General features: G+C 43.2%; 1 protein-coding gene across 2 annotated transcripts in view; it reads left to right on the top strand.

The window, feature by feature from the left end:
• The window catches only part of LOC311125340 (striatin-like), a 108,832-nt gene that overhangs the window by 44,434 nt on the left and 46,841 nt on the right, over positions 1-17,557 (top strand). For both annotated transcript variants that reach the window (XM_084199390.1, XM_084199389.1), the window contains exons 3-4: positions 4,594-4,667; positions 6,663-6,741. In XM_084199390.1, the coding sequence (XP_084055516.1) occupies positions 4,594-4,667; positions 6,663-6,741 (153 nt within the window). The remainder of the gene's footprint in view (positions 1-4,593; positions 4,668-6,662; positions 6,742-17,557) is intronic.

Below are 17,557 nucleotides of genomic sequence, written 5' to 3'. Positions count from 1 at the left end.
TATCTTAGGTCTGAGTATTTGTCACAGTGTAATAGGAAATGCAACTCTGTCTCTACCTCTCCCCGGGGGCAGAGTGAGCACAGCCTGTCCTCTCTGGGCAGCCAGGTTTGCCTGTGATGACCGGTCTCTATAGCCAGACTGTGCTCACTGAGTCTGTACCTAGTCAGTGTTTTCCTCAGTTTTCTATCAGTCACAGTGGTCAGATAGTCTGCCACCATGTACTGTCTGTTTAGAGCCAAATAGCATTGAAGTTTACTTTGATTTTTTTTGTGCAGTCTTTAAAATAGGTGATATATGTTTATTTTTGCTTGGTGATGATTTGGTTGGGCCAGATTTTCTGAGTGCTGTCCTGAGGCTCTATGAGTTTGGTTTTGGTTAGTGAACTGAGCCTCAGAACCAGCTGGCTGAGGGGACTCTTCTCTTGATTCATCTCTTGACATAGTAGAGCTGTGTGATGGAATGTGTTGGGGTCACTTGTTTTTAGATGGGTGTAAAATTTGATGGCTCTTTTTTTCTATTTGAATAAGGAGGGGGTATTGGCCCAATTCTGCTCTACATGCGTTATTTTGAGTTTTTCTTTGCACTTGCAATACAGTCTTGCAAAACTCTGCATGCAGTATTTCGATTGGATGTTTGTTTGTCCCATTTGGTAAATTCAGTATTAGAGAGCGGACCCCATACTTCGCTGCCATAGAGAGCAATTGGTTCTATAACAGATTGGAACATTTTGAGCCAGATTCTACTTGGAATTTCAATTTTAATGTTCCTTTTAATGGCATAGAATGCTCTTCTTGCTTTGTCTCTCAGCTCGTTCACAGCCATGTGAAAGCTACCTGTGTTGCTGATATTTAGTCCTAGATACGTGTAGTTTTTGGTGTGTTCTAACAGAACTGTGTCCAAATAGAATTTATATTTGTGATCCTGATTTCCGGACCTCTTTTGGAATATCATTATATTCATTTTTTTTTTTTGATTAACCTGTGCAGATGATCTAGATGCTGCTGTAACCCCTCCTTAGTGGGAGACAGTAGCACCAGGTCATCTGCGTACAGCAGACACTTGATTTCAGTGTTGTGTAGCGTGAGACCAGGTGCTGCCGATTCTTCTGTTTTTGCCAATTCATTAATATAGATGTTCAATAGTGTTGGACTTATTGTGCAGCCCTGTTTCACTCCACGTCCCTGAGAGAAGAAGTCTGTTTGCTTGTTTGCTTAACTGCACATTTGTTTTTAGTGTTCATTGATTTAATAACAATGTTTTCCCTCCAATAACACTTTCTATTAGTTTATAAAAAAGTCCTTTGTGCCAAATTGAATCAAATGGTTTCTTGAAGTCTACAAAACACGAGTAGATTTTGCCTTTGTTTTGGTGTGGAGGGTGTAAAGGTGGTCTGTTGTACGATAATTTTTTTTAAAAAAAAATCCAATCTGGTTTCTGCTCAGGATGTTGTGTTCATCAAGGACCTCTGGTAATATGGGTCATATTGAACCATTTAGACTAGAGACAAGCCGTTTTCTTTGCTGTAAAGCTGCCAGCGTGCCTGTCGCGAAGCGGGTGCTCCGTTTTCTGACACTCAAGAGGCTGCATGACGGTGAACTTGCAAAGTCTACTCCGGCTGGTCTGTGCCCTTGGTTATAACAGGCGATGAAATTATACAATGAATCAACATTGCTGGCTTTGCGCGCTGCTCCAATGTAACACACGTACCAATCTAACAACAGAACACTCACCAGGCTCTGGGTCTGCACCCCTGCTCCCTGCTCGCCGTCACTGCTAAATTATATATTTTTTTTAACTGACGCATGAAGAGCGGACAGAGAAGCAGGTGAGGGGCTCGCTGGTAGGGGATGTGGCTGGCTGATTACTGGCTGACACACCTGACATGCTCATGATAGTGAAGTGGATATTATTGGACCTGCAGCATACAAGAGACCAGTGACTTGCTTAAATTCAACTGAATTTATAAACTAAACTGACTTTATAAATATTTGATAACAGGCGCCGGCAGGTTCTTTAGATCGGTAGGGCTGAAAAAAGTTGGTAGTATCAAATGAAATGGCACTATTGGTATTCTAAAATGTTGGTGGTGTAACGTTTTGGTACTGTGATATTACCGTGGTACCGGTATACCGTGCAACACTTATATCTGGTGTGTGTGCCAATAAAAGGGATGTGACACCATTCCCCCAATAAAAGGGATGTGACACCATTCCCTCAATAAAATAGATGTGACACCATTCCCCAATAAAAGGGATGTGACACCATTCCCCAATAAAAGGGATGTGACACCATTCCCTCAATAAAAGGGATGTGACACCATTCCCTCAATAAAAGGGATGTGACACCATTCCTTCAATAAAATAGATGTGACACCATTCTTCAATAAAAGGGATGTGACACCATTCTTCAATAAAAGGGATGTGACACCATTCTTCAATAAAAGGGATGTGACACAATTCCCTCAATAAAAGGGATGTGACACCATTCCCTCAATAAAAGGGATGTGACACCATTCCCTCAATAAAAGGGATGTGACACCATTCCCTCAATAAAAGGGATGTGACATCATTCCCTCAATAAAAGGGATGTGACACCATTCCCTCAATAAAAGGGATGTGACACCATTCCCTCAATAAAAGGGATGTGACACCATTCCCCAATAAAAGGGATGTGACAACATTCCCTCAATAAAAGGGATGTGACACCATTCCCCAATAAAAGGGATGTGACACCATTATTTAATAAAAGGGATGACACCATTCCCCCAATAAAAGGGATGTGACACCATTCTTCAATAAAAGGGATGTGACACCATTCCCCAATAAAAGGGATGTGACACCAGTCCCCAATAAAAGGGATGTGACACCATTCCCCAATAAAATGGATGTGACACCATTCCCCAATAAAAGGGATGTGACACCATTCTTCAATAAAAGGGATGTGACACCATTATTTAATAAAAGGGATGTGACTCCATTATTCAATAAAAGGGATGTGACACCATTCCCCCAATAAAAGGGATGTGACACTATTCCCCCACTAAAAGGGACGTGACACCATTCCCCCAATAAAAGGGACGTGACACCATTCCCCCAATAAAAGGGACGTGACACCATTCCCCAATAAAAGGGACGTGACACCATTCCCCAATAAAAGGGACGTGACACCATTCCCCAATAAAAGGGATGTGACACCATTCTTCAATAAAAGGGATGCGACACCATTCTTCAATAAAAGGGATGTGACACCATTCTTTAATAAAAGGGATGTGACACCATTCTTCAATAAAAAAGCTTTTGAACAGCAGGGGTTTCTTCATCTTTCACTGGTGTCTGGATGTATCACTCTTCTGTTTTAGTTATTTGCGTCTCCTTTGAGAGCAGACAGTCAAGCATCATCATTAGCAGATTACGTTAGTGTGGAATGCTCTGCAGCCTGCCTGTATTTATTCATGATTTTGCTATTTGCTATGTATATAAATGCTATCGTCTCAGCCTCTCTGGGATTGAGTTAGGAGTGACGCCATTTGCTTCACCTCCAGAATCAGGTTTCCCTGGTTGCTTGGCAACATGTCATTCCCATCTTGGAATATCAGGAATATCAGGAATAGCCCTCAGAAAGCAGAATGTTACCAATTTAACCTGAGCCCCATGTTCCCTACTTAGCTCCCTAGCTAGGCTTCCATCCAACTGCCAAAGATTTAAATGCGACTATTCTAAAAATCCGCATTTAAAATATTATTTTCCCGCCAGAGATGGAATGTGTCCGTCAGTTGACTTGTTGCAGATAAAAGGCTGTGCATAAAGACGTTGTGCTCATAAACATGACCTTTTGTGATAAAAAATACAAGTTAAATGGGTTTCCATCACATTTTCAACTCCACTGATGGTTTTATCAGAATAGTTTTTGCGTTATATAGAGACTATGCCTCCTCTGGTCTTGGCACGTGCCTCTAGCCAACAGCTGGCACATACAGTGCGGGTAGACTATCTACATGATGGGTATTATTATTATTATTATTATTATTATTATTATTATTATGGACAAAAGAGCAAGATTATTTTTATTTGTCAAACGGCAGCCAAGCATCAATCATCATGTCACCAGAATAAGACCCTCGATATTTATTGGAAAGGAGCATCAAGCTCATCACCGTGCCCTTTCACCACCCTGTGAAGTTCATCATAACTTATTTAATCTGTAGCCTAATAAACTGCATGGTTTCCCCAGTCCTAGTGGGAGGACCACACAACATGTCATCACATGACTCCAAGTTTACTTCAGTATGATGGTTATTATATCAATATCAAAGACATTTCCACCACCATTTCTCGCATAATTAATTTTACAGACACAAAAAGATCCCACCTTGTCTAGCGTATTTTGTTATGTGGACATTTGGAAAGTTTACCGACTAATTTGCTGTTTCCATCAGCCTGTGGTGACATTTAGCCCACATGTACTTTAAGCTCATACAAATATGGATGGAAACCTGGTTATTGACATTTTATTGACATGTGGATATATTTTTCTCAAGCGTAACCATGGATCGTCACCATATTTTAACCCAGTTGTTTCTGCTTTCTCTTCCAGGGCCAAGAACCACAAGTTAAAATATGGAACAGAGTTGAACCAAGGAGACATGAAACCTCCCAGCTATGACTCTGGTAAGACTAACAGAGACACGCAGACAGACACAGAGACACGCAGACAGACACAGAGACACGCAGACAGACACAGAGACACGCAGACAGACACAGAGACACGCAGACAGACACAGAGACACGCAGACAGACACAGAGACACGCAGACAGACACAGAGACACAGAGACGCAGACAGACACAGAGACACAGAGACGGAGACAGACACAGAGACACAGAGACAGACACAGAGACGGAGACAGACACAGAGACAGAGACGGACACAGGCGGGCGGACACGCAGACACAGGCGGGCAGACAGACATACACAGACAGACAGACATACACAGACAGACAGGCAGACGTACGCAGACAGACACCATTTCTTGAAAGGCACCATTTGTTAAATCCAGTATAAATGGCCTCCATGTTAGGATCCCTCCTGTCTATAGGGATGTGTCCTATTGGCCTCCATGTTAGGATCCCTCCTGTCTATAGGGATGTGTCCTATTGGCCTCCATGTTAGGATCCCTCCTGTCTATAGGGATGTGTCCTATTGGCCTCCATGTTAGGATCCCTCCTGTCTATAGGGATGTGTCCTATTGGCCTCCATGTTAGGATCCCTCCTGTCTATAGGGATGTGTCCTATTGGCCTCCATGTTAGGATCCCTCCTGTCTATAGGGATGTGTCCTATTGGCCGCCATGTTAGGATCCCTCCTGTCTATAGGGATGTGTCCTATTGGCCTCCATGTTAGGATCCCTCCTGTCTATAGGGATGTGTCCTATTGGCCTCCATGTTAGGATCCCTCCTGTCTATAGGGATGTGTCCTATTGGCCTCCATGTTAGGATCCCTCCTGTCTATAGGGATGTGTCCTATTGGCCTCCATGTTAGGATCCCTCCTGTCTATAGGGATGTGTCCTATTGGCCTCCATGTTAGGATCCCTCCTGTCTATAGGGATGTGTCCTATTGGCCTCCATGTTAGGATCCCTCCTGTCTATAGGGATGTGTCCTATTGGCCTCCATGTTAGGATCCCTCCTGTCGATAGGGATGTGTCCTATTGGCCTCCATGTTAGGATCCCTCCTGTCTATAGGGATGTGTCCTATTGGCCTCCATGTTAGGATCCCTCCTGTCTATAGGGATGTGTCCTATTGGCCTCCATGTTAGGATCCCTCCTGTCGATAGGGATGTGTCCTATTGGCCTCCATGTTAGGATCCCTCCTGTCTATAGGGATGTGTCCTCCTTAATAGTCCTCATCTTTATTCATAAGATGCAGCCTGTTCTGTTTGTTCAAGGCATCAGCTCTCTGGAAGTGTTGATGAGCCGGAGAGGAGAGGGGGAGAGGTGTCGGTGGCGTGTGGTTGCATCATGTGCCACACCTGCCCGCTCTTCACTTGCCTACGTTAGGATTGACCCAGTTGAAAGACTGTCTCTCTTCAGCCCAGCCACCTCCTCTGTAGCTCAGCTGGTAGAGCACGGCGATTGTAACGCCAGGGTAGTAGTGGGTTCGATTCCCCGGGACCACCCATACACAAAAAAAAATTATGCGCACATGACTGTGAGTCGCTTTGGATAAAAGCGTCTGCTAAATGGCATATTATTATTATTATTATTATTATATAGACTCCTCCTCCTCTCCCCTGCCTCTCCCTCAGCCCAGCTTCACAACCCAGCCACCTCACAGACAAAAATAAAATAATTAAACTCAAATTATGCCGTTCTATTGTTTTTGAAAATACATGTTATTAGTCTTATAATGTTTCTGAGGACCTGCCTAAATGAATTCATAATGGATTTATTAAAATGGACGCCCACCCACATTTTGCACACCAATACTACCACTCGTCCCCAGCATGCTGGCAGGCACACAGGAGGTATAAAAAGTGTATGCAGGCAAGAATGTGGTAAAAAAAAAAAAAGGGCCTGTTTGTAAGGGGGTCATATAAACCTTGCCCAATTTTATTTACATGCAAAATACCTTTTAAACCTATGTGAAAGCAGTATATCTCTCTCCCCAGATGAGGTGAAGGACAATGAGACCCCTGGCTCTCTGAACAACCAGCTGTCCTGGAAACAAGGCCGTCAGCTCCTCAGACAGTGAGTTACTATACCATAACACTAACCATAACCCTGGAAACAAGGCCGTCAGACAGTGAGTTACTATACCATAACACTAACACTAACCATAACCCTGGAAACAAGGCCGTCAGACAGTGAGTTACTATACCATAACACTAACACTAACCATAACCCTGGAAACAAGGCCGTCAGACAGTGAGTTACTATACCATAACACTAACACTAACCATAACCCTGGAAACAAGGCCGTCAGACAGTGAGTTACTATACCATAACACTAACACTAACCATAACCCTGGAAACAAGGCCGTCAGACAGTGAGTTACTATACCATAACACTAACCATAACCCTGGAAACAAGGCCGTCAGACAGTGAGTTACTATACCATAACACTAACCATAACCCTGGAAACAAGGCAGTCAGACAGTAAGTTACTATACCATAACACTAACACTAACCATAACCCTGGAAACAAGGCCGTCAGACAGTGAGTTACTATACCATAACACTAACCATAACCCTGGAAACAAGGCCGTCAGACAGTGAGTTACTATACCATAACACTAACCATAACCCTGGAAACAAGGCCGTCAGACAGTGAGTTACTATACCATAACACTAACACTAACCATAACCCTGGAAACAAGGCCGTCAGACAGTGAGTTACTATACCATAACACTAACACTAACCATAACCCTGGAAACAAGGCCGTCAGACAGTGAGTTACTATACCATAACACTACCACTAACCATAACCCTGGAAACAAGGCCGTCAGACAGTGAGTTACTATACCATAACACTAACCATAACCCTGGAAACAAGGCCGTCAGACAGTGAGTTACTATACCATAACACTAACCATAACCCTGGAAACAAGGCCGTCAGACAGTGAGTTACTATACCATAACACTAACCATAACCCTGGAAACAAGGCCGTCAGACAGTGAGTTACTATACCATAACACTAACCATAACCCTGGAAACAAGGCCGTCAGACAGTGAGTTACTATACCATAACACTAACACTAACCATAACCCTGGAAACAAGGCAGTCAGACAGTGAGTTACTATACCATAACACTAACACTAACCATAACCCTGGAAACAAGGCCGTCAGACAGTGAGTTACTATACCATAACACTAACCATAACCCTGGAAACAAGGCCGTCAGACAGTGAGTTACTATACCATAACACTAACCATAACCCTGGAAACAAGGCCGTCAGACAGTGAGTTACTATACCATAACACTAACAACCATAACCCTGGAAACAAGGCCGTCAGACAGTGAGTTACTATACCATAACACTAACCATAACCCTGGAAACAAGGCCGTCAGACAGTGAGTTACTATACCATAACACTAACACTAACCATAACCCTGGAAACAAGGCCGTCAGACAGTGAGTTACTATACCATAACACTACCACTAACCATAACCCTGGAAACAAGGCCGTCAGACAGTGAGTTACTATACCATAACACTAACACTAACCATAACCCTGGAAACAAGGCCGTCAGACAGTGAGTTACTATACCATAACACTAACCATAACCCTGGAAACAAGGCCGTCAGACAGTGAGTTACTATACCATAACACTAACCATAACCCTGGAAACAAGGCCGTCAGACAGTGAGTTACTATACCATAACACTAACCATAACCCTGGAAACAAGGCCGTCAGACAGTGAGTTACTATACCATAACACTACCACTAACCATAACCCTGGAAACAAGGCCGTCAGACAGTGAGTTACTATACCATAACACTAACACTAACCATAACCCTGGAAACAAGGCCGTCAGACAGTGAGTTACTATACCATAACACTAACCATAACCCTGGAAACAAGGCCGTCAGACAGTGAGTTACTATACCATAACACTAACACTAACCATAACCCTGGAAACAAGGCCGTCAGACAGTGAGTTACTATACCATAACACTAACCACTAACCATAACCCTGGAAACAAGGCCGTAAGACAGTGAGTTACTATACCATAACACTAACACTAACCATAACCCTGGAAACAAGGCCGTCAGACAGTGAGTTACTATACCATAACACTAACCATAACCCTGGAAACAAGGCCGTCAGACAGTGAGTTACTATACCATAACACTAACACTAACCATAACCCTGGAAACAAGGCCGTCAGACAGTGAGTTACTATACCATAACACTAACACTAACCATAACCCTGGAAACAAGGCCGTCAGACAGTGAGTTACTATACCATAACACTAACACTAACCATAACCCTGGAAACAAGGCCGTCAGACAGTGAGTTACTATACCATAACACTAACCATAACCCTGGAAACAAGGCCGTCAGACAGTGAGTTACTATACCATAACACTAACCATAACCCTGGAAACAAGGCCGTCAGACAGTGAGTTACTATACCATAACACTAACACTAACCATAACCCTGGAAACAAGGCCGTCAGACAGTGAGTTACTATACCATAACACTACCACTAACCATAACCCTGGAAACAAGGCCGTCAGACAGTGAGTTACTATACCATAACACTAACACTAACCATAACCCTGGAAACAAGGCCGTCAGACAGTGAGTTACTATACCATAACACTAACCATAACCCTGGAAACAAGGCCGTCAGACAGTGAGTTACTATGCCATAACACTAACACTAACCATAACCCTGGAAACAAGGCCGTCAGACAGTGAGTTACTATACCATAACACTAACCATAACCCTGGAAACAAGGCCGTCAGACAGTGAGTTACTATACCATAACACTAACACTAACCATAACCCTGGAAACAAGGCCGTCAGACAGTGAGTTACTATACCATAACACTACCACTAACCATAACCCTGGAAACAAGGCAGTCAGACAGTGAGTTACTATACCATAACACTAACCATAACCCTGGAAACAAGGCCGTCAGACAGTGAGTTACTATACCATAACACTAACACTAACCATAACCCTGGAAACAAGGCCGTCAGACAGTGAGTTACTATACCATAACACTAACCATAACCCTGGAAACAAGGCCGTCAGACAGTGAGTTACTATGCCATAACACTAACCATAACCCTGGAAACAAGGCCGTCAGACAGTGAGTTACTATACCATAACACTACCACTAACCATAACCCTGGAAACAAGGCCGTCAGACAGTGAGTTACTATACCATAACACTAACACTAACCATAACCCTGGAAACAAGGCCGTCAGACAGTGAGTTACTATACCATAACACTAACACTAACCATAACCCTGGAAACAAGGCCGTCAGACAGTGAGTTACTATACCATAACACTAACACTAACCATAACCCTGGAAACAAGGCCGTCAGACAGTGAGTTACTATACCATAACACTAACACTAACCATAACCCTGGAAACAAGGCCGTCAGACAGTGAGTTACTATGCCATAACACTAACCATAACCCTGGAAACAAGGCCGTCAGACAGTGAGTTACTATACCATAACACTAACACTAACCATAACCCTGGAAACAAGGCCGTCAGACAGTGAGTTACTATACCATAACACTACCACTAACCATAACCCTGGAAACAAGGCAGTCAGACAGTGAGTTACTATACCATAACACTAACCATAACCCTGGAAACAAGGCCGTCAGACAGTGAGTTACTATACCATAACACTAACACTAACCATAACCCTGGAAACAAGGCCGTCAGACAGTGAGTTACTATACCATAACACTACCACTAACCATAACCCTGGAAACAAGGCCGTCAGACAGTGAGTTACTATACCATAACACTAACCATAACCCTGGAAACAAGGCCGTCAGACAGTGAGTTACTATACCATAACACTACCACTAACCATAACCCTGGAAACAAGGCCGTCAGACAGTGAGTTACTATACCATAACACTAACACTAACCATAACCCTGGAAACAAGGCCGTCAGACAGTGAGTTACTATGCCATAACACTAACACTAACCATAACCCTGGAAACAAGGCCGTCAGACAGTGAGTTACTATACCATAACACTAACACTAACCATAACCCTGGAAACAAGGCAGTCAGACAGTGAGTTACTATACCATAACACTAACACTAACCATAACCCTGGAAACAAGGCCGTCAGACAGTGAGTTACTATACCATAACACTAACACTAACCATAACCCTGGAAACAAGGCCGTCAGACAGTGAGTTACTATACCATAACACTAACCATAACCCTGGAAACAAGGCCGTCAGACAGTGAGTTACTATACCATAACACTAACCATAACCCTGGAAACAAGGCCGTCAGACAGTGAGTTACTATACCATAACACTACCACTAACCATAACCCTGGAAACAAGGCCGTCAGACAGTGAGTTACTATACCATAACACTAACACTAACCATAACCCTGGAAACAAGGCCGTCAGACAGTGAGTTACTATACCATAACACTAACCACTAACCATAACCCTGGAAACAAGGCCGTCAGACAGTGAGTTACTATACCATAACACTAACACTAACCATAACCCTGGAAACAAGGCCGTCAGACAGTGAGTTACTATACCATAACACTAACACTAACCATAACCCTGGAAACAAGGCCGTCAGACAGTGAGTTACTATACCATAACACTAACCATAACCCTGGAAACAAGGCCGTCAGACAGTGAGTTACTATACCATAACACTACCACTAACCATAACCCTGGAAACAAGGCCGTCAGACAGTGAGTTACTATACCATAACACTAACACTAACCATAACCCTGGAAACAAGGCCGTCAGACAGTGAGTTACTATACCATAACACTAACCACTAACCATAACCCTGGAAACAAGGCCGTCAGACAGTGAGTTACTATACCATAACACTAACACTAACCATAACCCTGGAAACAAGGCCGTCAGACAGTGAGTTACTATACCATAACACTAACACTAACCATAACCCTGGAAACAAGGCCGTCAGACAGTGAGTTACTATACCATAACACTAACCATAACCCTGGAAACAAGGCCGTCAGACAGTGAGTTACTATACCATAACACTACCACTAACCATAACCCTGGAAACAAGGCCGTCAGACAGTGAGTTACTATACCATAACACTACCACTAACCATAACCCTGGAAACAAGGCCGTCAGACAGTGAGTTACTATACCATAACACTACCACTAACCATAACCCTGGAAACAAGGCCGTCAGACAGTGAGTTACTATACCATAACACTAACCATAACCCTGGAAACAAGGCCGTCAGACAGTGAGTTACTATACCCTAACACTAACCATAACCCTGGAAACAAGGCCGTCAGACAGTGAGTTACTATACCATAACACTAACACTAACCATAACCCTGGAAACAAGGCCGTCAGACAGTGAGTTACTATACCATAACACTAACACTAACCATAACCCTGGAAACAAGGCCGTCAGACAGTGAGTTACTATACCATAACACTAACCATAACCCTGGAAACAAGGCCGTCAGACAGTGAGTTACTATACCATAACACTAACACTAACCATAACCCTGGAAACAAGGCCGTCAGACAGTGAGTTACTATACCATAACACTAACACTAACCATAACCCTGGAAACAAGGCAGTCAGACAGTGAGTTACTATACCATAACACTAACCATAACCCTGGAAACAAGGCCGTCAGACAGTGAGTTACTATACCATAACACTAACACTAACCATAACCCTGGAAACAAGGCAGTCAGACAGTGAGTTACTATACCATAACACTACCACTAACCATAACCCTGGAAACAAGGCCGTCAGACAGTGAGTTACTATACCATAACACTAACACTAACCATAACCCTGGAAACAAGGCCGTCAGACAGTGAGTTACTATACCATAACACTAACACTAACCATAACCCTGGAAACAAGGCCGTCAGACAGTGAGTTACTATACCATAACACTAACACTAACCATAACCCTGGAAACAAGGCCGTCAGACAGTGAGTTACTATACCATAACACTAACCATAACCCTGGAAACAAGGCCGTCAGACAGTGAGTTACTATACCATAACACTAACAACCATAACCCTGGAAACAAGGCCGTCAGACAGTGAGTTACTATACCATAACACTAACACTAACCATAACCCTGGAAACAAGGCCGTCAGACAGTGAGTTACTATACCATAACACTAACACTAACCATAACCCTGGAAACAAGGCCGTCAGACAGTGAGTTACTATACCATAACACTAACACTAACCATAACCCTGGAAACAAGGCCGTCAGACAGTGAGTTACTATACCATAACACTAACCATAACCCTGGAAACAAGGCCGTCAGACAGTGAGTTACTATACCATAACACTAACACTAACCATAACCCTGGAAACAAGGCCGTCAGACAGTGAGTTACTATACCATAACACTAACCATAACCCTGGAAACAAGGCCGTCAGACAGTGAGTTACTATACCCTAACACTAACCATAACCCTGGAAACAAGGCCGTCAGACAGTGAGTTACTATACCATAACACTAACACTAACCATAACCCTGGAAACAAGGCCGTCAGACAGTGAGTTACTATACCATAACACTAACACTAACCATAACCCTGGAAACAAGGCCGTCAGACAGTGAGTTACTATACCATAACACTAACCATAACCCTGGAAACAAGGCCGTCAGACAGTGAGTTACTATACCATAACACTAACCATAACCCTGGAAACAAGGCCGTCAGACAGTGAGTTACTATACCATAACACTAACACTAACCATAACCCTGGAAACAAGGCCGTCAGACAGTGAGTTACTATACCATAACACTAACACTAACCATAACCCTGGAAACAAGGCCGTCAGACAGTGAGTTACTATACCATAACACTAACACTAACCATAACCCTGGAAACAAGGCCGTCAGACAGTGAGTTACTATACCATAACACTAACACTAACCATAACCCTGGAAACAAGGCCGTCAGACAGTGAGTTACTATACCATAACACTAACCATAACCCTGGAAACAAGGCCGTCAGACAGTGAGTTACTATACCATAACACTAACACTAACCATAACCCTGGAAACAAGGCCGTCAGACAGTGAGTTACTATACCATAACACTAACCATAACCCTGGAAACAAGGCCGTCAGACAGTGAGTTACTATACCATAACACTAACCATAACCCTGGAAACAAGGCCGTCAGACAGTGAGTTACTATACCATAACACTAACCATAACCCTGGAAACAAGGCCGTCAGACAGTGAGTTACTATACCATAACACTAACACTAACCATAACCCTGGAAACAAGGCCGTCAGACAGTGAGTTACTATACCATAACACTACCACTAACCATAACCCTGGAAACAAGGCCGTCAGACAGTGAGTTACTATACCATAACACTAACCATAACCCTGGAAACAAGGCCGTCAGACAGTGAGTTACTATACCATAACACTAACACTAACCATAACCCTGGAAACAAGGCCGTCAGACAGTGAGTTACTATACCATAACACTAACACTAACCATAACCCTGGAAACAAGGCCGTCAGACAGTGAGTTACTATACCATAACACTAACACTAACCATAACCCTGGAAACAAGGCCGTCAGACAGTGAGTTACTATACCATAACACTAACACTAACCATAACCCTGGAAACAAGGCCGTCAGACAGTGAGTTACTATACCATAACACTACCACTAACCATAACCCTGGAAACAAGGCCGTCAGACAGTGAGTTACTATACCATAACACTAACACTAACCATAACCCTGGAAACAAGGCCGTCAGACAGTGAGTTACTATACCATAACACTAACACTAACCATAACCCTGGAAACAAGGCCGTCAGACAGTGAGTTACTATACCATAACACTAACACTAACCATAACCCTGGAAACAAGGCCGTCAGACAGTGAGTTACTATACCATAACACTAACCATAACCCTGGAAACAAGGCCGTCAGACAGTGAGTTACTATACCATAACACTAACAACCATAACCCTGGAAACAAGGCCGTCAGACAGTGAGTTACTATACCATAACACTAACACTAACCATAACCCTGGAAACAAGGCCGTCAGACAGTGAGTTACTATACCATAACACTAACACTAACCATAACCCTGGAAACAAGGCCGTCAGACAGTGAGTTACTATACCATAACACTAACACTAACCATAACCCTGGAAACAAGGCCGTCAGACAGTGAGTTACTATACCATAACACTAACCATAACCCTGGAAACAAGGCCGTCAGACAGTGAGTTACTATACCATAACACTAACACTAACCATAACCCTGGAAACAAGGCCGTCAGACAGTGAGTTACTATACCATAACACTAACCATAACCCTGGAAACAAGGCCGTCAGACAGTGAGTTACTATACCATAACACTAACCATAACCCTGGAAACAAGGCCGTCAGACAGTGAGTTACTATACCATAACACTAACCATAACCCTGGAAACAAGGCCGTCAGACAGTGAGTTACTATACCATAACACTAACACTAACCATAACCCTGGAAACAAGGCCGTCAGACAGTGAGTTACTATACCATAACACTACCACTAACCATAACCCTGGAAACAAGGCCGTCAGACAGTGAGTTACTATACCATAACACTAACCATAACCCTGGAAACAAGGCCGTCAGACAGTGAGTTACTATACCATAACACTAACACTAACCATAACCCTGGAAACAAGGCCGTCAGACAGTGAGTTACTATACCATAACACTAACACTAACCATAACCCTGGAAACAAGGCCGTCAGACAGTGAGTTACTATACCATAACACTAACACTAACCATAACCCTGGAAACAAGGCCGTCAGACAGTGAGTTACTATACCATAACACTAACACTAACCATAACCCTGGAAACAAGGCCGTCAGACAGTGAGTTACTATACCATAACACTACCACTAACCATAACCCTGGAAACAAGGCAGTCAGACAGTGAGTTACTATACCATAACACTAACACTAACCATAACCCTGGAAACAAGGCCGTCAGACAGTGAGTTACTATACCATAACACTAACACTAACCATAACCCTGGAAACAAGGCCGTCAGACAGTGAGTTACTATACCATAACACTAACACTAACCATAACCCTGGAAACAAGGCCGTCAGACAGTGAGTTACTATACCATAACACTACCACTAACCATAACCCTGGAAACAAGGCCGTCAGACAGTGAGTTACTATACCATAACACTAACCATAACCCTGGAAACAAGGCCGTCAGACAGTGAGTTACTATACCATAACACTAACACTAACCATAACCCTGGAAACAAGGCCGTCAGACAGTGAGTTACTATACCATAACACTAACACTAACCATAACCCTGGAAACAAGGCCGTCAGACAGTGAGTTACTATACCATAACACTAACACTAACCATAACCCTGGAAACAAGGCCGTCAGACAGTGAGTTACTATACCATAACACTACCACTAACCATAACCCTGGAAACAAGGCAGTCAGACAGTGAGTTACTATACCATAACACTAACCATAACCCTGGAAACAAGGCCGTCAGACAGTGAGTTACTATACCATAACACTAACACTAACCATAACCCTGGAAACAAGGCCGTCAGACAGTGAGTTACTATACCATAACACTAACACTAACCATAACCCTGGAAACAAGGCCGTCAGACAGTGAGTTACTATACCATAACACTAACCATAACCCTGGAAACAAGGCCGTCAGACAGTGAGTTACTATACCATAACACTACCACTAACCATAACCCTGGAAACAAGGCAGTCAGACAGTGAGTTACTATACCATAACACTAACCATAACCCTGGAAACAAGGCCGTCAGACAGTGAGTTACTATACCATAACACTAACACTAACCATAACCCTGGAAACAAGGCCGTCAGACAGTGAGTTACTATACCATAACACTAACCATAACCCTGGAAACAAGGCCGTCAGACAGTGAGTTACTATACCATAACACTAACCATAACCCTGGAAACAAGGCCGTCAGACAGTGAGTTACTATACCATAACACTAACACTAACCATAACCCTGGAAACAAGGCAGTCAGACAGTGAGTTACTATACCATAACACTAACACTAACCATAACCCTGGAAACAAGGCCGTCAGACAGTGAGTTACTATACCATAACACTACCACTAACCATAACCCTGGAAACAAGGCCGTCAGACAGTGAGTTACTATACCATAACACTAACACTAACCATAACCCTGGAAACAAGGCCGTCAGACAGTGAGTTACTATACCATAACACTAACCATAACCCTGGAAACAAGGCCGTCAGACAGTGAGTTACTATACCATAACACTAACCATAACCCTGGAAACAAGGCCGTCAGACAGTGAGTTACTATACCATAACACTAACCATAACCCTGGAAACAAGGCCGTCAGACAGTGAGTTACTATACCATAACACTAACACTAACCATAACCCTGGAAACAAGGCCGTCAGACAGTGAGTTACTATACCATAACACTAACACTAACCATAACCCTGGAAACAAGGCCGTCAGACAGTGAGTTACTATACCATAACACTACCACTAACCATAACCCTGGAAACAAGGCCGTCAGACAGTGAGTTACTATACCATAACACTAACACTAACCATAACCCTGGAAACAAGGCCGTCAGACAGTGAGTTACTATACCATAACACTACCACTAACCATAACCCTGGAAACAAGGCCGTCAGACAGTGAGTTACTATACCATAACACTACCACTAACCATAACCCTGGAAACAAGGCCGTCAGACAGTGAGTTACTATACCATAACACTAA

This window comes from Coregonus lavaretus (assembly GCF_964263955.1).
Source record: "Coregonus lavaretus genome assembly, contig: HAP1_SCAFFOLD_242, whole genome shotgun sequence".
Taxonomy (NCBI): domain Eukaryota; kingdom Metazoa; phylum Chordata; class Actinopteri; order Salmoniformes; family Salmonidae; genus Coregonus; species Coregonus lavaretus.
Note: the sequence above shows the minus strand (reverse complement) of the source record. Positions and strands in the feature narration are given on the sequence as shown.